Source organism: Oncorhynchus kisutch, linkage group LG29, assembly GCF_002021735.2.
Source record: "Oncorhynchus kisutch isolate 150728-3 linkage group LG29, Okis_V2, whole genome shotgun sequence".
NCBI classification, from domain to species: domain Eukaryota; kingdom Metazoa; phylum Chordata; class Actinopteri; order Salmoniformes; family Salmonidae; genus Oncorhynchus; species Oncorhynchus kisutch.
Genome location: NC_034202.2, coordinates 15,472,202 through 15,495,849, shown reverse-complemented (window position 1 = coordinate 15,495,849; position 23,648 = coordinate 15,472,202). Strand labels below are relative to the sequence as shown.

The window sequence follows — 23,648 nt, the reverse complement described above, 5'->3', positions numbered from 1 at the left end:
TGTTGGATAGGCATCACAGAGGAGAACCTGAACAAGCTCATCCAGCATGCCCAGATCCCTCCCGAGGACAGTGAGATCATCACCAACATGGCCCACCTGGGTGTGCCCATCATCACAGACGTGAGTCAGCACTCCTACTTCCTGTTGTTGGCCACTTCGTGTCTGGCCAGCCTCCTCTTCTGTCCGTCCTGCAGCTGCAGTCAAGGACACAGATGCACCGCCACCTTTTCAACACCTGTTACAAACTCTTTCTTTCTCCTTCATGCTCATACACTCTCTCTCTCGCGCTCTGTCACCAGCTCTCCTGACCATTTTTTTTCTCTCCCTCTCTGTCACCAGCTCTCCTGCCCATTTTCTCTCTCTCTCTTTCTTTCCTTCTTTCCTTCTTTCTCTTTCTTTCTTTCTTTCTTTCTCTCTCTCTATTCTTTTCATATGGGTCTCAATTAAACACTTCAATCAGACTGATATTTGCAGTAATTTAACCCTCCTCCTTTGTTATTTTTCACCCCATGTTTCTCCTCCCTCTAGTCCACCCTCCGCAGGGGGAAGAAGCTGGACAGGAAGGAACGTGTGAGTGAGCAGACCTATCAGCTGTCACGCTGGACACCACTGGTCAAGGACATCATGGAGGTCAGTTACTGGACATACACAGTCTCTTTGTGTGTGTGTGTGTGTGTGTGTGTGTGTTTCAGGCCATCCCAGTTGTCTTTACTGTGTACTATATTTGCTGACCATGCTCTTGTTCTGCCTTTCTCCTTGTCATCCCTGCAGGATGTGATTGAAGATAAGCTGGACACCAAGCACTACCCTTACATATCTACCCGCTCCTCTGCCTCCTTCAGCAGCACTGCAGTCAGGTACACACACACACACACACACACACACACTGGAATGCATTGCAGTGTAGTAGCACTACTGAGATGACAAAGCAAGGAGGGTCATAGATCAATAGTTATTTCGGCTCTGAGGGAGAGGGGAGGTGAATACTCTGATTGGCTGTAAAAGAGTGAAGGGCGGAACTAAGCAGTGACAAACAGGAGAAAAGACAACCAGATGGCTGTATATTCAGTCAAACATACAGTACTGCAACAGAGGGCTCTGGTCAAAAGTAGTGGACAATATAGGGAATAGGGTGCCATTTGGGACAAAGCCAAGGCATCTAACCCTCATACTACTACCACAGTGGTAGGTGTGCATGCACTGGGGAATGATGAGAGAGTGCTGACACATTGACCCCTGCATATCCCTCCACCCACTAGACCTTCATTGTGTGTGTATTGATTTGACATGGGATCTGTGCTGCTGAGAATGGGAGCCACTTCCACCACCAACCACCATTCATTCTCCAGCCCCAATGTTATTGACTCATTGGGAAATAAGCACATTTCACTAGACGCCTTGCACAGCCATGATGCAGCCAAACACACATTCACACACACTGGTTGCATTCCAGACCGACTACATTGTAGACATCACATTGGTCAGCCCATGGTTGCATGCCACATCATTAACTGCGCAGTGCGGCATCAGATTGCTCTATCATATGATGTGGTTTGCTGATATGTTACATAGCTAGTTGTCTCCACATGGAGAAAGATCCTTTCTCTCTGCCCATTCCTCTGCCCAGTACAGCAGTGGTGAAATAGTGAAGAAGAGTAACACTGTGATATGCCACCCTTTTTGATTGTGCTTCTCCCTCCCTGACAGTGCCCGGTACGGCCAATGGCACAAGAATAAGACCCCAGGCGAGTACCGCACCGGGCCGCGCGTCATGGTCTTCATCATCGGAGGCGCGTCCTTCAGCGAGATGCGCTCTGCCTACGAGGTCACGCAGGCCAACGGGAAGTGGGAGGCCATCATTGGTGAGTCTGACACCGGGGGGCGCCACTGAGCGCAGGCCGACGGGGTAGGGAGAGACTCCCCCATAGGGAGTGTGACAGAACAGTCCTAAGAGAAAATACACTTACATAGACTGATCTTACTGGTACATTAACACACTTGCCTTTAATTTATGCAAGAATGCAGACTCATTTCGAATGGACATATAACCCCTGCCTCTGGGCACATGTTGTAGGTCTGAACAGTCTGAATAGGTAATATGTCCACCATGCCCTCTGATTGGCTAGGTGGAATGGCTTATACCTACCCAATTATTTTCAGGGTCTACACAAAGTGCCTAGGGATGGGGGACTAGGAAGTAGATTGGGAAATGGGTGTACTTCTCTAACTGACTGACACTCGTACTGGCTAATTCTGTTATTGGTCTCCATTAGGGCTGTTGTGGTGACCGTATTACCGCCACACCGGCGGTCACAAGTCATGAAGGCAGTCAAATTCCACGTGATCGTTTAGTCACGGTAATTAGGCTTCTCCATGCTCTGATGCTGCTGCTGGTCGCCTACCAAACGTACTAACTACCTAGTACTCAGCACTCAATTGTCCCTCTAATCACTCTGGTATCAATGCAAATGTCATCGAAAATCTGTAATCGAAAAAGAGGAGGATACCATCAGCTTTCTATAGGTTAGGCCTACTATATTTATTTCTCAACTTTCCTAATGTTAAGCACATTGCTTATATTTACAACAGGAGTATAGCCTGCCTAGCTGGCATGAAAATGAACCATGGGAAAAGTGTCCTCCATTCGCTATAAGTGCATAGATGACATGTATTTTTTCCCGCTACCCCTGTTTCGATACATATTTCACACATATACAAAATAATAAAGACAAGATTAAATCAAGAATAGTCTGATGGGTGACAATATTACCCTATCACTTGTGAATGATATATTATGACTTGTGAATGATGCCCAGCACTTTTTTGAATCATAGTCACACACCTCATGTTGCCTAGCCCATAGGTCTATATGTTTTGATAAGGTTTGTATTACAAATAAAGTGGCCAAATAACTTCTTAAAATGAATCATTAATCCTCTTTACAAAGGGTGTAGAGTCTAACTGGCATACATAAGCAGCGTGTGAGTTTCAAGATGGGGGAAGATCATTTTCACCATAAAACTGCACCTTTATAATAACATTTCATGCATAATCACATTTGCGGGCACTTTTGATAATGGTGTTTTCCGTTAATGGAACATTTGCACTTTTAGCCTACTAATGTGCGCATTACTGCTCTTATAATGTGAAGAAACAGACTAATAGTAAAAACTTTTTTTTTATGCTAGTGGTTGTATTAATTTGGGATCTATCGCATCCCACATCTGTCCCAGACTGTTTGGAATATGCATTTCTCGCACAGAATAGGTCAACTTTTGTACTATGGGGGATAGTAGATTGACATAGGCTAGTGCTTTTGCTGTTAGTTAGGCCTACTCATATTGTTGGCTGATGAAAATTAAATGTGGACAGTTCTTCCAATATCTTCAATATGTGCCTCGGAATTGGATAAGGACCCGCGCAATTGCGTCCCGGATGTGTCTGTCTTCACTTGTAGCCTGTGAGAAAGACCCGATCACGTGATGGAGAGCCATGTGAGTGAGAGGTGATTCAGAGCGAGCAGCACTCAGGGAGAAGGGCACAACGGCCACTGGCCGCAAAAGGCATGTCTTTTTTTAGGGGGCATTACGGCCACACAAAGGGGATGCCGCTGTAAAATTCTAGACATTATCAAGTGCTTGTCAAATTGTGAATGAGAGACTGATGAAGTGTGTACAGCCTGCTCAAAAAATAAAGCAGAGCTCATGCGTTTCAAGTGACTTTTTTCAAATCGTCATTAGAGTCGCATCATGCATCCTTACAATGTATTACAAATGTAAACATATAGCCCAACGTTTGTAGAGCAACTAAAGTTACATGAATAACTCTAAATTTAGCATATAGATACCTATTTCTTTGTTAACCACTCCACAAAAAATAGCCGCATGTGCACACTCCCTGGAAATCGTTTGGAGAAAATATCCTTTCTATTTTATTTAGCTTTGTTCAATTGCATACTATAAAATAATGGCATGGAATTCTAAGAAAAAAATTGTCTGCTAAGTGAACTAGCATAGCCCACAGCCAATTGTCATAGCCAGATCTGGGCCTAACATAAGGACAACTCGAGTATGATATTCTGTTCTTCTGAAAGAAACTACATTTTATTCATATCATTCTTCTTTAGACCTGTCTATAATAAATAATGGATTTATTGTGAAGGTTTAGGCTATATTACATGGATTTATTAGACTTTTTAAAACGCAGATGTTCCAAAGGTCTGCATCAGTGGCTTGTAGGCTAGATGTGGAAGCCAGGAGATGCTAAATGTGTTTGTTAATTAACGGTCAATTGCCGTGAGACCGACAGTTATTTGCTTTGACAATCAACGGCTGATGAAATTTTGTGACCGCCACAGCCCTAGTCTCCATTCATTGTGGTCAGCAGGACACAAATGCCAACGTGTCTGCCATCATCAGTGCCAATGCAACTGTGTTCTGTTCCCACTATGTTGACCCCAGGTGTATAAAGAAGGAGGAGAGAATTCATCCGGATAATCTTTCTCTCATTTGACCTCCGACTGCACTCGACCGTACTTCATTAAAACTCTGGCTTATCCACACAACAGCATATATGACCTTAATTAGCTTCCTTACTCCCATATACAGTGGCTTGTATTCACCCCCCACTGCATTTTCCCTATTTTATTGCCTTATAACCTGGAATTAAAAGATTTTGGGAGGGTTTGTATCATTTGATTTACAAATATGGCTGAGCTGGACCCAAGGAAAGATACAAAAAGCATCCAAAAAAACCTTAAGCTAGACTCGCCTATTTCAACCACAGCTAACTAACTAACCAAAAATACAGTGGGTGGTCCGCCCAGTTCTAACTAGTGTATTTAACAAAGTTTATCTACGGGTAGTGTATGCCCATGGGCGAACTGTCTGGTTACCCCCTTTTCCCACCATCAAACAAACACTCAAACACCATAACCAAAAACAATACTCACAGGTGGGGACAAAGTGACATGTATCTTAAACCACACAAGAGCTCTACAAACATATGGCATTTACAGAGAGATTGCTCCTGAAAAAACAACTGACAGGGTTTTTAAACCAAGGAAAAGGAACTGTGATTGGGTAGGAGAAAAGGAGCAGGTGTCTTCAGATTAGCGACTGATTGGGGAATGATGATTGCCACCTGTGAGTAGGGGAGATGGGGAGAAAAGAAAAACACACAGGATACACACAGAATACTTGTATCCATAACATCATACCACAGATTCTCAATTGGATTGAGATCTGGGCTTTGACTAGGCCAATCCAATATATTTAAATGTTTCCCCTTAAACCACGTGATTGTTGCTTTAGCAGTATGCTTACGGTCATTGTCCTGTTGGAAGGTGAACCTCCGTCCCAGTCTCAAATCTCTGGAAGACTGAAACAGGTTTCCCTCAAGAGTTTCCCTGTATTTAGCGCCATCCATCATTCCTTCAATTCTGACCAGTTTCCCAGTCCCTGACGATGGAAAAACATCCCCACAGCATGATGCTGCCACCACCATGCTTTACTGTGGGGATGGTGTTCTCGGGGTGATGAGCGGTGTTGGATTTGTGTCAGACATAGCGATTTCCCTGATGGCCAAAAAGCTACATTTTAGTCTCATCTGACCAGAGTACTATCTTCCATATGTTTGGGGAGTGAACACCAAATGTTTTTTCTTATTTTTTTCTTTAAGCAATGGCTCTTTCTGGCCACTCTTCTGTAATGCCCAGCTCTGTGGAGTATACAGCTTAAAGTGGTCCTATGGACAGATATTCCAATCTCCTCTGTGGAGCTTTGCAGCTCCTTCAGTGTTATCTTTGGTCTCTTTGTTGCCTCTCTGATTAATGCCCTCCTTGCCTGGTCCGTGAGTTTTGGTGGGCGGCTCTCTCTTGGCAGGTTTGTTGTGGTGCCATATTCTTTCAATTTTTTAATAACGGATTTAATGGTGCTCTGTGGGATGTTCAAAGTTTCTGATATTTTTTTAGAACCCAACCGTGATCTGTACTTCTGCACAACTTTGTCCCTGACCTGTTTGGACAGCACCTTGGTCTTCATGGTGCCGCTTGCTTGGTGGTGCCCCTTGCTTAGTGGTATTGCAGACTCTGGGGCATTTCAGAACAGGTGTATATATATACTGAGATTATGTAACACTTAGATTGCACACCGGTGGACTTTATTTAAGTGACTTCTGAAGTACCAGATCTTATTTAGGAGCTTCATAGCGAAGGGTGTGAATACATATGCACGCACCACTTTAACATCTTCTGAATTTTTTGATACAAGTTATTTCTTTCACTTCACCAATTTGGACTATTTTGTGTATACACATTACATGAAATCCAAATAAACATCCATTTAAATGTACAGGCTGTAGTGCAACAAAATATCAAAAATGCCAAGGGGGATGAATACTTTCGCAAGCCACTGTAACCACACCACGAATCCCAGTCAGTAAAGATTCTTGAAGAGTAAGCTTATGTCATGACCCTAGTTTGCCTGTTGAGGCAATCAACACTCATTCTGTTAGTGCTAGACTTTACTTAAGGGTCTAGCGACTTAGCTGGAGGAAAACGTTCTGTTTCTGATGAACACTTCTCTAAGATACCCCCTGTGATATGTGTTAACCCCTTTTGGGTGACGTGTGTTCCCTGTTTATTGAATGTTGTCTCTCTGGTCAGCCAGTCCTTGTCATAAGGGAGTGTGTCTCTGTTGTTTTTTGCTGTGCTATGCTTTTGGATGCAGTCTTGTTCTGTCTAAAACACTGTTGTCTTTCAATTGCAGCTGTGCCCTGTCTTTTTCTGTGCGTCTGGGTTTCATGTCCATGTGTTTGCGTGTGGGCGCGTGTGTGAGTATTCACAGTATGTGAGTAGTGCAGTGGTGTGTTTAACCCCTTCTTGTCGAGAAGGCAGAGAAAGTGGCAGAAAAGAGAAAGTGGCATGGGGGGCGTGACATGTGATGAGAATTGAGCGTGAAGCGCCCTCTGTTCCTCCACAGGTTCCACCCACACCATCACCCCCATCAAATTCTTAACGGACCTGCAGCACCCTGACTTCCGAGAGTCCACTAGGGTGTCCTTTGAGGAGCCAGACGCAGGCTCAGACGAGTGAGACAGAAAGAGAGAGGGAGGGAGGGAGAAATCACACTCTGACAAAGTAAAGGCAGCCGCGCAAAGAAGCCCTTTCTGAACGCCCACAGCACAAGGGCTTTCTTTCCCTCCGTACTCCTCTTACTACATTCACTACTGCTTGAACTCCGCCCCACCCTCAGGGATGGCCGTCTGGCCCCTGGCTCACTGCATGGCCCAGTCACCTCAGGCTCCACCTCCTGCAGGCCATCACCCACAGCGTAAGACAGTGTGATTGGTGACCCCCACAGCCAATAGTGATTGGCCTTGTCATGCTGACAGATAGAATTGGCATGTGTTGCAGTATCTATCTGTTGGGCCTTCAGGATGTGAAGCCTATGTGGGCCTGCCATGATACAGGCGTCCTGACCCCATCCCTGCTGCCCTCCCCCTCCTCCACCCCCACATCATCTCAACTGGGTGGATTAAATCGCCCCTCAGACTTTTTCGTAACCTGCTTCCCAGAATTGATCATTTGTTGGCGCAGATTTAATCTACCCCCGAGAATCATCTTTATTCCTTTATTATTACTGTCTAATTATTTTGTAAATAACCCCTCCAAGACAATCACCTTGATTTAATGGGTTTTTTTTCAGGATAGGTCCTTGAGTTGATGTTGGCTTTCAAGGAAGGATTGTCTTTTTTTTATTTTTTAGATGTCTTTTTTGCTCCCAATCTTTCAACTTCCTCCACCTCTCCTCCAACTCACGCTCTCTCGGTCCACCAGACATCACATGCATGCTTACATGGCCCAGGAGTCATCTGCAGAGAACACTAATGTTGGTCTCCACACCATTCGGTCAACAAATAAACTTCAGCTCCCTACTGCTATTTCTGCTCGCTCGGACACAGTGCTTCTCTGCAGACACTGACACTGGGAATGTAGCGATGTTCACTCGATATGCTTTAGCACCTAGAAAATATGCGACACATCATAAAAAGCCTTCACGATTTCCCCCTCACTTTGTTCGTCATATAGCTCCATATTTTCCCTTTCGCGACACCATATGTGGCCTATACAGTATGGTCAACCAATTGTAGACCAATATGGGTTTTGGTACACAGAGACAGGATTCTAAAAGCACATAGTCTAGTTAAGGTATATTTTTCAAACACCAATATTAGCAATTACCGCATCACTGCCTATTTTGGGGATTTTGTCTAATTGCAAGTACGGTGGCGATATTCTGCACAATTTGTTAAATTGCCACCTAAGTGAGTTTCCCTGAACACAACATTAAAGGGCATCCATCTCATTCTTGCTTATCTGCTAAAGCCATATCTTTTTCAAACAACTTTTGGTTTTGTGGTTTTGGTCATTTTTTTCTAAGTATCAATCACCACGTGCAGTATGGAGGCTTTACCATATACTGCCGTATTCAACCCGTCCCGAACGAAATGTCCATTGTTAATTTACTCAGACTGTTTGTTTCTGTTATTTGGTGTTTGGATATAATCCTACCCCATGTAGTGGGTGTTGGGGAGCAACGTGGCTCACTGTGTTTCTGGCCAGAGCCCTGCAAAGCTGTGTGTTTCAGACGCTGAGAGAGGCAGGAGAGAACCAGGCGCCAGTCCAAAGTTGATCTGTGACTAGTGCTCACCTACACCCCACTCCACCCTCCCATACACCCAAGATGCCTGCATCACCATGGTGACCCAACTTAAGATGGACTCGCCTCTTCCTCTCCTGTACCTATTGATGATGGGATAAACCAGCCCTCCTGATTGGCTGTCAATATCACATCTAGAAAGGCCTAACTGGCAATGAGCAATCAGATTTACTGAGCTTTAAATGGATTGTACCTAGCACAGATAAACCTACGCGTCTACCTTGGTGAGCCAAAATGACAAACATTCAGCTTTGCTTCAGAAACAAACAGATGAAGAATAACAATAATACTAATCCAACTGCTTAGTAGGTGTGGGGAGCAAATCAAAGCTTTGGTCCAGCGGTTTGCTTTATGAACGAAAGCCTTGGTTTGTCCAAGATGGAGGGTAAGCCATCAACACATTCAATGACTCGATGACAAACTATATGGAGAAAGGTTTGGTTTACTCCAATCATAAGATTGCCTCCTGAGTTATACTGTGTCCAAAATGTGTCTTCAGCTATGAAAAAGTCAGCTCATTCATATTTTGGTGGTGCTGTTACGTTTAGTTTTTAATTTCACGTTTTTATTTACATGCATAGGCACAATTACTTCCCTGATGTCATCCAATCAGAGAATGGCTGGACAGAAATCTGCTGTTGTCTTTACCTGATTTTTCATATTGCTTTTAGACTGTTTGCATGCACTGCGATAAAAGCTTCTTCGATCACATGCGCACACTTACACCTGATTTGCTGCTCCCTCCTATAGGTGTAGTCACAGGGTTCCTACCACCAGTGCTTTGCAGCTCACAGAAGCCAGCTCTGTGATGTCAGTAAATCACTGTCCAATCACAAGCGATTCAATTGCATGTGACATACAATTTTTTGAATTGTTGGCAGGCACTAGATCACAAGTCACCAATCTTCTTTGATTTAAAAAAAAACGTGTGAATAGTCCACACATCGTATTATAACCAATAATGATAACCAATACATTCTTTAAATCCTGGCATTTAACTATGATTTCAAGTTTTTTGGTTGTACTTATGTTTATCTTATTTCCAAAAAATAATTCCCTCAAGAATACAGTGCTTTCATCGAAGCATTGAGCCAAGAGCTGAAAACACATTTTCCTAGCGAGCTAATGTTTGGGCAACTCTAATACCATGCTCTGTCTTTGTGTGTCCTCTGCTGCGTATCTGTCCACCTCTCTAGGATCGACCCACGTCTTCACCCCCACCGCCCTCCTGGAACAGCTCAAGACCATGAACAAACCAGACGAGGAACCGGCAAGCTAAAATCGCCCAGCCCCATCCATCTCCTTCCAGTCTTCTCACCTTAACCTCCCCCCCCAGTCACCTTCCCCAGATCCTACGTTCATTCTGTATGCATCTTGCTCGAGGGAAAAAAAGATAACTACAAACAAAAACTATGACAGCGTTAATTAACAAGATAAATATTTAAAAAGATCTAAATCATGTTTGCAAGTATTCTCATATTTTAAAATGGATGCAAATAACAGAAAGTATTTAAAAAATAAAAAAAATAATTTTAAACATCAACTAAGGCAATTTGAAACTGAAAGTACCAAATGTAATATCGTATGCTATGAAACCTGCTAGAAAGTGTAAAAGGTAGAGGTTTTCTCTGTTTGTCCCCTCAGTTTATCTTCTTGGTATTGATTTTTATTGGTAGTAGGTGGAGGAGTGATGCCCAGTAAAATCACATCACTCAACATGCAACATAACTCATCCCTGTCCTATCAGGGGGGAGAATCCTAGCTGGTCGAGATGTTTGTATCAGTAGCATGCCTGAACATTGTCCGTACTGTTAATGCATTATCCTTCAGTGTGGTAATACCGTAACCAAAAGCAACTCGAGAAATCATTCAATCACAGTTCTGTCTTGTGAGTAAGACAGTGACAAACAGATAGATTGACCCTAGGTCTGAGGATCGAGAAAAACGGGACTCTGTAAATAGCTACAGAATGCTAGAAGCATCCCTCCTCCAGCCCTAAGACTGTATTTACTCGCCACATCCTTTTCCTTTTTCTCTGGAGAGATTTCACGTTTTAGTGTCAAAAAGGCCATTGCTTGCAGATGTTTACAGAATAATCCAGGGCCGCTTGTATTTCAGTATTGTATCCTGTCACATTATACACTGAGTGTATAAAACATTAGGGACGCCTTGCTAATTTTGCCCTCAGAACCGCTTCAATTCGTTGGCGCATGGACTACAAGGTGTCAACAGTGTTCCACAGGGATGCTGGTCCATGTTGACTCCAATGCTTCCACAGTTGTGCCAAGTTGGCTGGATGCTCTTGGACCATTGTTGATACACACAGGAAACAGTTGAGCTGAAAAAAATACCTGCAGCGTTGCAGTTCTTGACACTCCGGTGTACCTGGCACCTACTACCATACCCGGTTCAAAAGTACTTAAATCTTCTGTCTTGCCCATTCACCCTCTGAATGGCACACATACACAATCCATGTCTCAAGCATTAAAACTCCTTCTTTAACCTGTCTCCTCCCCTTCATCTACACTGATCTGAAGTGGATTTAACAGGTGACATCAATAAGGGATCATAGCTTTCACCTGGATTCACCTGGTCATGGAAAAGTGCAGGTGTTCCTAATGTGTTGTACACTCAGTGTAAGTCATCATTGGTTAGTATCAAAATGTTTAACCGGGCCATGCACTGAGTAGTGTGTTGTGTATATGCCATACGTTGATGTCTTTAGTGTCTCACTGTAGACTGTTGATGTTTCTGACAGTGAAGTAGTAAAAGATTTCCTTTAAAACAATACGAATGTGAAGCCACATGTGTCTGTGTTTTATCTGTAGCTGTAGTGGTGAACTGGGAAAATAACTAATATCTATATTTTGTTTGTCTGTCCGTTAGCTTTTCTCTGCTGGTGCAATGTTAACTCTTCCAACGGCGAATGGCTTTGCAAAGAAAATGTAACACCATTTCAGCGTTTTATATCTATTTTTTATTTCTCTTTCCTGGCCAAACAGGTTGTATATTGCACTATGGGTTTACCGTGATGAAAACGCTTAATTGAATTTGAATTGTTTCCTATTATCAGTTGCTGTTGTAGACGGTCTCTGTCTATTCAATTCATGTATATCAAAGTTATTTATCAGAGAGAAAAAATGTTAATAAAGAAAATGTAAGTCTGTCCTAAACCTGTTTAACTCATTGGGATTCTATGTTTGCGAGTGTTGAAGCACAAACACAACTATACTTCATGTGTACCAATGTACCAAGGCTGTCTAATAAATTGGCTTCCATTACAAGGAGAAAGACTCAGCACGTTCTTACTGTAGCTACATTGTAAGGTACTCTGTTTGCAATTCTGCCGTTCTTCACTGTAGAGTATCGGAGTTAACCCTCTCATTTTGCGGCTCACAGTTCACATTGTGCAGTCAGACCCTGAAGACCTCTGACCCCATACACACACCCAGGTTGTACGACTGATCTACAAGCACATTTTACATGACGGCTGTGATACAAGTGTATACATCCATTGTGTAGTGTTTCTTCAATGCTTGTGTTATTATTTCTTTGTGCAGAGAAACGCTGCGATGTATCAAAATGGTTGTACAACTTCAGTGTGTACGGACGGGCCTCTGACAGTGACCGTCAGGTGACTTATCCATACTGTACCTGCAGTTCATGGCCAAAAGTAACAATCTGGTCACAACCGACATCAGCCTTACTTAATAACTATTAGTTGTTTCACCAAAAACATTTATTTGGCTTCAAAGTAAAAATAAAAATATTTTGCTACAAAAATATTAGTTAAAAAACAATCATTTGATAATCAAAGTACATAAGACAGGTTATTATTTTTTTAAATCTGCATTTCCGAAATCATAGAAATGTGTATACCTAAAGTCTCATTTTTGTGTTTAACACAAACTAAGACACCTATAAAAATACGACCAATTACTAACGTTATTAACTCATTATTACACAAATGATGAAGAATAAAATTGAAACAAACCATTTAGAACAGGGATCATCAACTTGATTCAGCCGCGCCACGATTTCTTTTTTGTTGAGCGAAAGGTCGGGAATATAATTCCAAATCAATGGTAGACTGCAAACTGAAACGGATATGTTTGATAAAAAACATTTCAAATTAAACCACCTGCAGGCCGCCAGCTGAGGAACCCTGATTTAAAATCAATAAATTAGGGTAAAATGTGGGAATGTTTCATCTCATCTGAAGATCCATAGCAGCAATTTAATTTCTTTGTCTCACATCCATTGTACAAATGTAACAAAACAAACATCCAAAACTAATTCCAGGTTTCATAGCAAACTAAACATGTGCAGATGTCCGTTATTTCGAAACGTAAATCATTAATATGCAGATTCTAGTGCATTTTTATGAGTACGAGATGAACTGCTACTGTTGTCCACTTAAGCTGCCAGATCCCACAAATGTTGTTTCTATATGATACCTGAGATCGCAACATAGCCACTCCACCTTTCATCTAAAGCTGTAACCTGTAGTAACCTGTATAAAGTACAGTTTGTAGACCCTACTTTCCTATCAGTGCTGAGCCACTGGGTGATGATCAAATACTGATGTCAAGGGTCTGTAGTTCCTCACTCCCTGCAACCAAGAAACCTGCAGCTGAATGACTGGCTTGAGGCCCCAGGATCTGTACCCAGGAACTTGCTTCATGTTACCCCAAATACCGAACTGTTATACTAGGTGCACAGTACAATAACTTCACATTTAGAGATGTCCATGTCAGTACAGAGTGGCTGGTCCAAAGACTTGCCAGGGTCATATTCACTAGACCCCAAACGGAAGAAAACAGACCGAAACGGGGAGGGACTACCAGTACCTGAACGTCTCCAATAAGAAACGCTTGTTCTCCTTTAAGTTGCAAAACATTTTTGCTACGGTGTACACTAATGAACACAACCCCCGGTGTGTGTGTCTGGTCTGGTCCATCAGTACATGCAGGACTGTGACAGCGCCTCCTGGTGGTGCAGTCCGGTGGCGATGGTGCGGGCCATGCGTCGAGAGGCCTCCCTCATCCCCCTGGCCGCCTCGATGGCATGGTTCAGAGAGCTGCTCAGAGAGCGCTGGTCAGCAGACAGGGAATGGCCAGCTCCACCTCGGACCTGCTCATGATGACCCCTAACCCCAGTGGCCACACCCCCACCCAGAGACACGTAGATGGGCTGGGGCTGGGATGGAGCTACATTCATCACAGGGCTGGAGTAGTACCTGCAGGGAACAAGCCAGGTATATATCACAACAACAGCCCTTCTAACGACACTTACTACCCCTCTTAAAGCTGCAATGTGTCACTTTTTGGGCGACCTGACCAAATTCACAAAGACATGTGCGTTAAAGGTCGGTCATTGAAAGCAAGTCTAAGAAGCGGTAGATCTGTTCTGTGTGTGCTATTTCTATGCTTCCCGCTCTTATGTTTAGTTTTTGCGTCTTTTACTTTTGGTTTTGTACACCAGCTTCAAACAGCTGAAGATTCAACAACCCAAAATATTGTAAATATATTTCACAGCGGTTTAGATGGTACAATGATTCTCTACACTATACAGAAACTGAAATTAGGCGAACTATTCGAATTTTAGCAGCCAGGAAATGGCAGAGCGATTTCTGCATATTGCACCTTTAATACATAGGGGAAGAAAGTGGGATTTTAATGCTAAAATCATGACAGATTTGTGATTGAAATATTCACACTAATAAAATAATTAGATGATTTATGCAAAATGTAACCACCTACATCTTCAAGTCAGGATTTTGGCCAAAAGATGAACTCCTGCACCATGTGTGCTGTGTTTTACATCATATCATACCAGCTCTATTTCTGTATTTTGAAAGTTATATATCTTGAAAACTTGATTGCTGACATTCAAAACATTTTGGGATTATATCAACAATGGACTAATGAAACAAATACCACAAGATCGTGAGTCTCAGCGCTGAGGGATTTCATTAGGGTTGGCAACAGATGGGGTTGTAGCAGAAAGACCTAACGGCCACTTCATCATGTCCAGACAGAGAGAGAGAGCAGGGTACTCACAGAACTGGTGGGCACACTGGCACACACTGAACCAGCGGCACACTGCCCAGCACAGGAGGGGGCGGCGCTGCAAAGTACACGCCTCTCATATCACCGTGGGGGGAGCTCATTGGCCAGCTGCCTCTGTGGGCGGGACCTGAGTCGCTCTCTGTCCGTCGGTCTGCGAATAAAAAAAATCAGTACACATTTGTTGTCAATTAAAATGGCAAAGCAATACAGCACTACATAAAACAGGAAGTAAATGGAAGTAGATGGTAACTTGGACATGTCATGTGTTGCTCACCGTGTTTCGTGCTTGTGCTCCGGTACGTCTGAGACCTTCCACACGTAGGACAGTGGTGAGAATGAAGACCAGTGTGACTGTGGACAGGCTCAGTGTCACCACCACCCCCGTCTGGTCCTGTCAGTCAGAAGAAAAGAGAAAGAAGAATAAAGAGTTAGAAGAAAGGAGTGGAGACGGCACAGGATCGACACAAACCACCATTACACCACAGACTGTGGTTGTGTCCCAAATGGCACCCTTTCCCCTATGTAGTGTACTACTTTTGACCAGACCCCAAAGGATGCCATTTGGGACACAACCTGAGAGAGAAGCTCTTACGTGTAGAGTGTCCATGGCTGTGTGTCTGTGGGGAACATTGTGGACACACAGGGGCCTGCCTCCCTCTACAGTCAGGTTTATCACCACCATCTCCACCTACAGACATACTGACATGCTGCCCTGCAATCACAATACAATACAGATAAATCACGATTAATCGCAAAATCAGAAATAGCTGAAATTGAGCTGTAATTCAATATTTTGTATACAGAAAGCATGAGAAGGGATATTGAAGTCTTGATTTTTCCCAAAGTAGCGGTAAGAAAAAGAGCAGGTAAATTGATAAAGCACACTTTCTTTAAGCTCAACATCAACACGGTTTTACATGGTATTGTTGTTTTTAGCTGTATAGATGATGTATTTGGGATGTTTTCAGGGTATTTTGAACACTTTCAGACAATGCGATTAATTACAATAAAAAATGTGTACTAATATTACCAAAAATGTACTTGAGTTAACTGATCAACTCTGACAGCCCTAAAATACTATATTTTACGTTTATATCACCGTGTAGCATACTGTATATTAAACAGAAGTCTTTTTTACTTGTGTGGGCTCCGCTGTTCCTAACGGTCTCTGCTCTGCCACGGCTGCCTCCCCACGCTGCAGGGGACACTGGGATACGCCTGGAGAACCGAAGTCTGGGTGTAGACTGGAAATGCTCCGACTCTGTCGCTGGAGGATAAAACAAACTAAATCCCCCAAAAATTCTGATAGGGTACCCAGAAAACATAGCATTCTAGTAAATAAAGAATGAAAGTGTCACACCATGACCATAGTTTGCTTTGTATGTTTCTATGTTTTGGTTGGTCAGGGTGTGAGCTGAGTGGGCATTCTGTTACATGTCTAGTTTGTCTAGTTCTATGTATGGCCTGATATGGTTCTCAATCAGAGGCAGGTGTTCGTCATTGTCTCTGATTGGGAACCATATTTAGGTAGCCTGTTGGGTTTTGTGGGTGATTGTCCTTGTTCTGTCGCTGTGTTACTTTGCACCAGTATGAGGCTGTTTCGGTTTTCGTGGTACGTTTATTTGTTTTTGATCGTGTTTACTTTGTCTCATTAAACATGGATCGCAATAGCCATGCCGCATTTTGGTCTGACTCTCTTTCACCTAAGGAAAACCGTCACAGAATCACCCACCACAACAGGACCAAGCGGCGTGGTAACGGGCAATAGCAGCGAAAAGAGGAATGGACATGGGAGTACGGTTTGGACTGCAAGAGTATGGACTATACTTCTTGGGAGGAGATAGACAGGTGGGCGGTCGACCCAGGGAGAGTGCCGGAGCCCGCCTGGGATTCGATGGAGCAGTGCGCGGAAGGTTATCGGAGAATGGAGTTGGCGAAGCAAGCACGGCGGCGCGGACGGAAGCCCGAGAGTCAGCCCCAAAAATGTCTTGGGGGGGGGGGGGGCTCACAGGGAGTATGGCTACGCCAGGTAGGAGACCTGCGCAAACTCCCTGTGCTTACCGGGGGGCTAGTGAGACCGGGCAGGCACCGTGTTATGCTGTGGTGCGCACGGTGTCTCCAGTGCGGGTGCATAGCCCGGTGCGGTACATTCCAGCTCCGCGTATCGGCCGGGCTAGAGTGAGCATCGAGCCAAGTGAGCACCGAGCCATGAAGCCGGCTCTACGCATCTGGTCTCCAGTGCGTCTCCTTGGGCTGGCTGACATGGCACCAGCCTTGCGCTCGGTGTCTCCGGTTCGCCTGCATAGCCCAGTGCGGGATATTCCACCTCGCCGCACTGGCAGGGCGACCGGGAGCATTCAACCAGGTAAGGTTGGGCAGGCTCGGTGCTCAAGAGCTCCAGTGCGCCTGCATGGTCCGGTCTATCCAGTACCACCTCCACACCCCAGCCCTCCGGTAGCAGCTCCCTGCACCAGGCTTCCTGTGCGTGTCCTCGGCCCAGTACCACCAGTGCCAGCACTACGCATCAGGCCTACAGTGCGCCTCGCCTTTCCAGCGCTGCCGGAGTCTCCCGCCTCTCCAGCGCAGCCGGAGTCTCCCGCCTGTTCGGCGCTACGAGAGCTACTCAGTCCAGCGCTGCCAGAGCCTTCCTCTCCAGCGTTGCCGGAGCTTCCCGTCTGCCCAGCGCCGCCAGTCTGCCAGGAGCCGCCAGTGCCGCCAGGGGCCGCCAGTCTGCCAGGGGCCGCCAGTGCCACCAGTCTGCCAGGGGCCGCCAGTCAGCCAGGGGCCGCCAGTCAGCCAGGGGCCGCCAGTCAGCCAGGGGCCGCCAGTGCCGCCAGTCAGCCAGGGGCCGCCAGTCAGCCAGGGGCCGCCAGTCAGCCAGAGCCCCTCAGCCCAGAGGCGCCAGAGCCCCTCAGCCCAGAGCCCCTCTGTCCCGAGCTTCCGCCGCTCTGTCCCGAGCTTCTGCCCCTCTGTCCAGTGGGGTCATTAAGTAGGGTCGCCGTGGCTAGGAGGCCACGGAAGCGGACAAGGTGGGGGACTAAGACTATGGTGAAGTGGGGGCCATGTCCAGCACCAGAGCCGCCACCGCAGACAGATGCCCACCCAGACCCTCCCCTGTAGGTTCAGGTTTTGCGGCCGGAGTCCGCACCTTGGGGGGGGGGGGGGGTACTGTCACACCCTGACCATAGTTTGCTTTGTATGTTTCTATGTTTTGGTTGGTCAGGGTCTGAGCTGAGTGGGCATTCTCTGTTACATGTCTAGTTTGTCTAGTTCTATGTATGGCCTGATATGGTTCTCAATCAGAGGCAGGTGTTTGTCATTGTCTCTGATTGGGAACCATATTTAGGTAGCCTGTTGGGTTTTGTGGGTGATTGTCCTTGTTCTGTCTCTGTGTTACTTTGCACCAGTATGAGGCTGTTTGGGTTTTCGTGTTACGTTTATTTGTTTTTGTATTTGATCGTGTTTACTTGGTCTCATTAAACATGGATCTCAATAGCCACGCCGCATTTTGGTCTGACTCTCTTTCACCTAAGGAAAACCGTTACAGAAAGCTACTGTATTGTGAAGTGGATTTTGAAGTACTCACCCCCCTTGGATTTCTTCACATTTTATTGTGTTAAAGTCGGATCAACATTTATTTTAATTGTCATTTTTTGTGTCAACGATCTACAGAACACACAAAATCGAACATTTCTTTAAAATGTATGTCAAATAAAACACTATTACTACATTGTGTATACCAAAAGTAGGAACACCATCTTAATATGGAATTTGTCTATAAGGGCTTTGCACACCTGGATTGTGCAAGATTTGTCCATTATTCTTTTCAAAATTCATCAAGCTCTGAAGATGTTGGGGGTCATGGCTAGAAAGACATTTTCAAGTCTTGCCATAGATTTAAGCACAAGTCAAAACGAACTTTCTTTTTATCCTGAAAAACTACCCTGTCATTGCCGATGGAAAGCATACCCATACCATGATGCAGCCGCCACCATGCTTGAAAATGAAGAGGCAGTTACGTTGTGTTGGACTCGCCTCAAACATAAGGCTTTGCATTTAGGCCAAAACATTTGCCTTTGCCATGTCTTCATGCGGTATAATTTTTGTGCCTGGTTGCATACAAGATGCATGTTTTGAAAAATGTTTATTTGCATTCTTCTTTTCACTCCCACTGTCATTTAGGTCCATTTTGCAGAGTAACTACAATGTTGTTGATCTCCCATCACGTCCATTCAACTCTGTAGTTGTTTGAAAATTACCAATGGCCTAATAGTGACGTCGCTGAGCAGTTTCCTTCCTGTCCTGCAGCTCAGTTCAAAAGTAGGACTGTATTATTAACTTGACCAGGCTTAAAGACATATTCAATGTCTGATTTGTTATTGTTACCTATCTACCAATCACTGCCCTTCTTTATGAGGCTTTCTAAAAAAAAAAATTGTAGTTGAATCTGTGCTTGAAATTCAATACTTGACTGAGGGACCTTACAGGTGTTGTATTTTTATGGAGGACAGAGGAAGGGGTTGTCATTTAAAAAAAAATCATGTACATCCCTATTATTTCACACAGACTAAGTCCATGTAACGTCTTATGCGATGTGTTGAGACAAATTGTACTCCTGAACTAATTTAGGCATACCTGAACAAAGGGCTGAATACTTAACAACTATATTTGAGTTATTTCATTGTTTGTCATTTGTAAACATTTACAGTATTTTATTTTCACTTTCAGAGTATTTTGTGTAGATCAATGGCAAATGAAAATCTCAATTTAATCAATTTCAATCCCACTTTGTAATGCAACAAAATTCAAGAGGTGGGTGAATAATTTTGAGGATCAAATCAAATGTGACTTTACTGTGAAATGCGTACTTACGAGCCCCTTCCCCAACAATGCAGTTCAAAAGTTTAAAAAATGGAATAATTGCAAATTAGGGGAAAAAAAGTAAATATTAACACAAAATAACAATAACGAGGCTATATACAAGGAGTACCGGTGCCGAGTCAATGAGCAAGGTAGTTGAGGAAATATGTACATGTAGGTTGGGGTAGAAGTACTACCCAATCAGGATAGATAATAAAAAGAGTTGCTGCAGTGTATGTGAAGAGTGTTATAGTGTGTCTATGTGTGTGTGGCGTCAATATGCATGTTTGTGAGTGTGTGTGTGTGTTGGAGATTCAGTGTTGGAGATTCAGTGTGGTGTGTGTGTGTGTGTGTGTGTTGGAGATTCAGTGTGTGTGTGTGTGTGTGTGTTGGAGATTCAGTGTGTGTGTGTGTGTGTGTGTGTGTTGGAGATTCAGTGTGTGTGTGTGTGTGTGTGTGTGTGTGTGTGTGTGTGTGTGTGTGTGTGTGTGTGTGTGTTGGAGATTCAGTGTGTGTGTGTGTGTTGGAGATTCAGTGTGTGTGTGTGTGTGTGTGTGTGTGTGTTGGAGATTCAGTGTGTGTGTGTGTGTGTGTGTGTGTGTGTGTGTGTGTTGGAGATTCAGTGTGTGTGTGTGTGTGTGTGTGTGTGTTGGAGATTCAGTGTGTGTGTGTGTGTTGGAGATTCAGTGTGTGTGTGTGTGTTGGAGATTCAGTGTGTGTGTGTGTGTGTGTTGGAGCTTCAGTGTGTGTGTGTGTGTGTGTTGGAGATTCAGTGTGTGTGTGTGTGTGTGTTGGAGATTCAGTGTGTGTGTGTGTGTGTGTTGGAGATTCAGTGTGTGTGTGTGTGTGTTGGAGATTCAGTGTGTGTGTGTGTGTGTGTGTGTTGGAGATTCAGTGTGTGTGTGTGTGTGTGTGTTGGAGATTCAGTGTGTGTGTGTGTGTGTGTGTTGGAGATTCAGTGTGTGTGTGTGTGTGTGTGTTGGAGATTCAGTGTGTGTGTGGTGTGTGTGTGTTGGAGATTCAGTGTGTGTGTGTGTGTGTGTGTTGGAGATTCAGTGTGTGTGTGTGTGTGTGTGTTGGAGATTCAGTGTGTGTGTGTGTGTGTGTGTGTGTTGGAGATTCAGTGTGTGTGTGTGTGTGTGTTGGAGATTCAGTGTGTGTGTGTGTGTGTTGGAGATTCAGTGTGTGTGTGTGTGTGTTGGAGATTCAGTGTGTGTGTGTGTGTGTTGGAGATTCAGTGTGTGTGTGTGTGTTGGAGACTCAGTGTGTGTGTGTGTGTTGTGTGTGTGTGTGTGTTGTGTGTGTGTGTGTTGGAGATTCAGTGTGTGTGTGTGTGTGTGTGTGTTGGAGATTCAGTGTGTGTGTGTGTGTGTGTGTGTTGGAGATTCAGTGTGTGTGTGTGTGTGTGTGTGTGTTGGAGATTCAGTGTGTGTGTGTGTGTGTGTGTGTGTGTTGGAGATTCAGTGTGTGTGTGTGTGTGTGTGTTGGAGATTCAGTGTGTGTGTGTGTGTGTGTGTGTGTTGGAGATTCAGTGTGTGTGTGTGTGTGTGTGTTGGAGATTCAGTGTGTGTGTGTGTGTGTGTGTTGGAGATTCAGTGTGTGTGTGTGTGTGTGTGTGTGTGTTGGAGATTCAGTGTGTGTGTGTGTGTGTGTGTTGGAGATTCAGTGTGTGTGTGTGTGTTGTGTTGGAGATTCAGTGTGTGTGTGTGTGTGTGTGTTGGAGATTCAGTGTGTGTGTGTGTGTGTGTGTTGGAGATTCAGTGTGTGTGTGTGTGTGTGTGTTGGAGATTCAGTGTGTGTGTGTGTGTGTGTGTGTGTTGGAGATTCAGTGTGTGTGTGTGTGTGTGTGTTGTTGGAGATTCAGTGTGTGTGTGTGTGTGTGTGTTGGAGATTCAGTGTGTGTGTGTGTGTGTGTGTGTTGGAGATTCAGTGTGTGTGTGTGTGTGTGTGGGAGATTCAGTGTGTGTGTGTGTGTGTTGGAGATTCAGTGTGTGTGTGTGTGTGTGTTGGAGATTCAGTGTGTGTGTGTGTGTGTTGGAGATTCAGTGTGTGTGTGTGTGTGTGTGTTGGAGATTCAGTGTGTGTGTGGTGGTGTGTGTTGGAGATTCAGTGTGTGTGTGTGTGTGTGTTGGAGATTCAGTGTGTGTGTGTGTGTGTGTGTTGGAGATTCAGTGTGTGTGTGTGTGTGTGTGTTGGAGATTCAGTGTGTGTGTGTGGTGTGTGTGTTGGAGATTCAGTGTGGTGTGTGTGTGTGTGTGTGTTGGAGATTCAGTGTGTGTGTGTGTGTGTGTGTGTGTTGGAGATTCAGTGTGTGTGTGTGTGTGTGTGTTGGAGATTCAGTGTGGTGTGGGTGTGTGTGTGTGTTGGAGATTCAGTGGTGTGTGTGTGTGTGTGTGTGTTGGAGATTCAGTGTGTGTGTGTGTGTGTGTTGGAGATTCAGTGTGTGTGTGTGTGTGTGTGTGTTGGAGATTCAGTGTGTGGTGTGTGTTGTGTGTGTTGGAGATTCAGTTGTGTGTGTGTGTGTGTTGGAGATTCAGTGTGTGTGTGGTGTGTTGGAGATCAGTGTGTGTGGTTGTGTGTGGGTTGTGTGTGTGTGTGTGGTGTGTGTTGGAGATTCAGTGTGTGTGTGTGTGTGTGTTGAGAGATTCAGTGTGTGTGTGTGTGTGTGGTGTGTGTTGGGATTCAGTGTGTGTGTGTGTGTGCTTTGTTGAGAAGATTCAGGTGTGGTGTGTGTGTGTTGGAGATTCCGTGTGGTTGTATGTGTGTTGGAGACTTCAGTGTGTGTGTGGTGTGTGTGTGGAATTCAGTGTTGTGTGGTGGGTGTGTTGAGATTCAGGTGTGTGGTGTTGTGTGTGTGTGTGTTGAGGACTTCAGTGTGTTGTGTTGTGTTGTGTGTGTTGTGAGATTCCTGTGTGTGTGTGTGGGTGTGTTGTTGGAGATTCAGTGTGTGTGTGTGTGTGTGTGTTGTGTTGGAGCATTCAGTGTTGTGTGTGCTGTGTGTGTGTGTTGGAGATTTCAGTTGTGTGGTGTGTGCTGTGTTGTTGTTGGAGATTTCAGGTGGTGTGTCTGTGTGTGCTGTGTGTTGGAGATTCAGTGTGCTGTGTGTGTGGTGTGTGTTGGAGATTCAGTGTGTGTGTGTGTGGGTTTGTGTGTGTGTTGGAGATTCAGTGTGTGTGTGTGTGTGTGTTGGAGATTCAGTGTGTGTGTGTGTGTGTGTTGGAGATTCAGTGTGTGTGTGTGTGTGTGTGTGTTGGAGATTCAGTGTGTGTGTGTGTGTGTGTGTTGGAGATTCAGTGTGTGTGTGTGTGTGTGTGTTGGAGATTCAGTGTGTGTGTGTGTGTGTGTGTGTGTTGGAGATTCAGTGTGTGTGTGTGTGTGTGTGTGTGTTGGAGATTCAGTGTGTGTGTGTGTGTGTGTGTGTTGGAGATTCAGTGTGTGTGTGTGTGTGTGTTGGAGATTCAGTGTGTGTGTGTGTGTGTGTTGGAGATTCAGTGTGTGTGTGTGTGTGTGTTGGAGATTCAGTGTGTGTGTGTGTGTGTGTGTGTGTGTTGGAGATTCAGTGTGTGTGTGTGTGTGTGTGTGTGTGTGTTGGAGATTCAGTGTGTGTGTGTGTGTGTGTGTTGGAGATTCAGTGTGTGTGTGTGTTGGAGATTCAGTGTGTGTGTGTGTGTGTGTGTGTGTGTGTGTGTGTGTGTGTGTGTGTGTGTTGGAGATTCAGTGTGTGTGTGTGTGGGTGTTGGAGATTCAGTGTGGTGTGTGTGTGTGTGTGTGTGTTGGAGATTCAGTGTGTGTGTGTGTTGGAGATTCAGTGTGTGTGTGTGTGTGTGTGTGTGTGTGTTGGAGATTCAGTGTGTGTGTGTGAGGGTGTTGGAGATTCAGTGTGGTGTGTGTGAGTGTGTGGGTGTTGGAGATTCAGTGTGGTGTGTGTGAGTGTGTGCGTGTTGGAGATTCAGTGTGGTGTGTGTGAGTGTGTGGGTGTTGGAGATCAGTGTGGTGT

At 44.7% G+C, this 23,648-nt stretch overlaps 2 protein-coding genes across 4 annotated transcripts in view; one reads left to right on the top strand and one right to left on the bottom strand.

Moving 5' to 3' along the window:
• stxbp1a (syntaxin binding protein 1a) overlaps positions 1-12,004 on the top strand; it is a 44,379-nt gene extending 32,375 nt beyond the window's left edge. Inside the window, exons 15-20 of one of the 2 annotated variants that reach the window (XM_020466207.2) lie at positions 11-120; positions 529-630; positions 772-857; positions 1,708-1,862; positions 6,981-7,138; positions 9,917-12,004. In XM_020466207.2, coding sequence (XP_020321796.1) covers positions 11-120; positions 529-630; positions 772-857; positions 1,708-1,862; positions 6,981-7,093 — 566 coding nt within the window. In that variant the 3' untranslated portion in view covers positions 7,094-7,138; positions 9,917-12,004. The remainder of the gene's footprint in view (positions 1-10; positions 121-528; positions 631-771; positions 858-1,707; positions 1,863-6,980; positions 7,139-9,916) is intronic. The other variant, XM_020466208.2, reaches the window with a different exon arrangement.
• A 440-nt stretch (positions 12,005-12,444) lies between these two features.
• akna (AT-hook transcription factor) overlaps positions 12,445-23,648 on the bottom strand; it is a 34,114-nt gene continuing 22,910 nt past the window's right edge. The window contains exons 15-19 of one of the 2 annotated variants that reach the window (XM_031808855.1): positions 15,930-16,058; positions 15,384-15,503; positions 15,066-15,182; positions 14,783-14,942; positions 12,445-13,959 (exon numbers count right to left, since the gene is read on the bottom strand). In XM_031808855.1, the coding sequence (XP_031664715.1) occupies positions 13,680-13,959; positions 14,783-14,942; positions 15,066-15,182; positions 15,384-15,503; positions 15,930-16,058 (806 nt within the window). In that variant the 3' untranslated portion in view covers positions 12,445-13,679. The remainder of the gene's footprint in view (positions 13,960-14,782; positions 14,943-15,065; positions 15,183-15,383; positions 15,504-15,929; positions 16,059-23,648) is intronic. The other variant, XM_031808857.1, reaches the window with a different exon arrangement.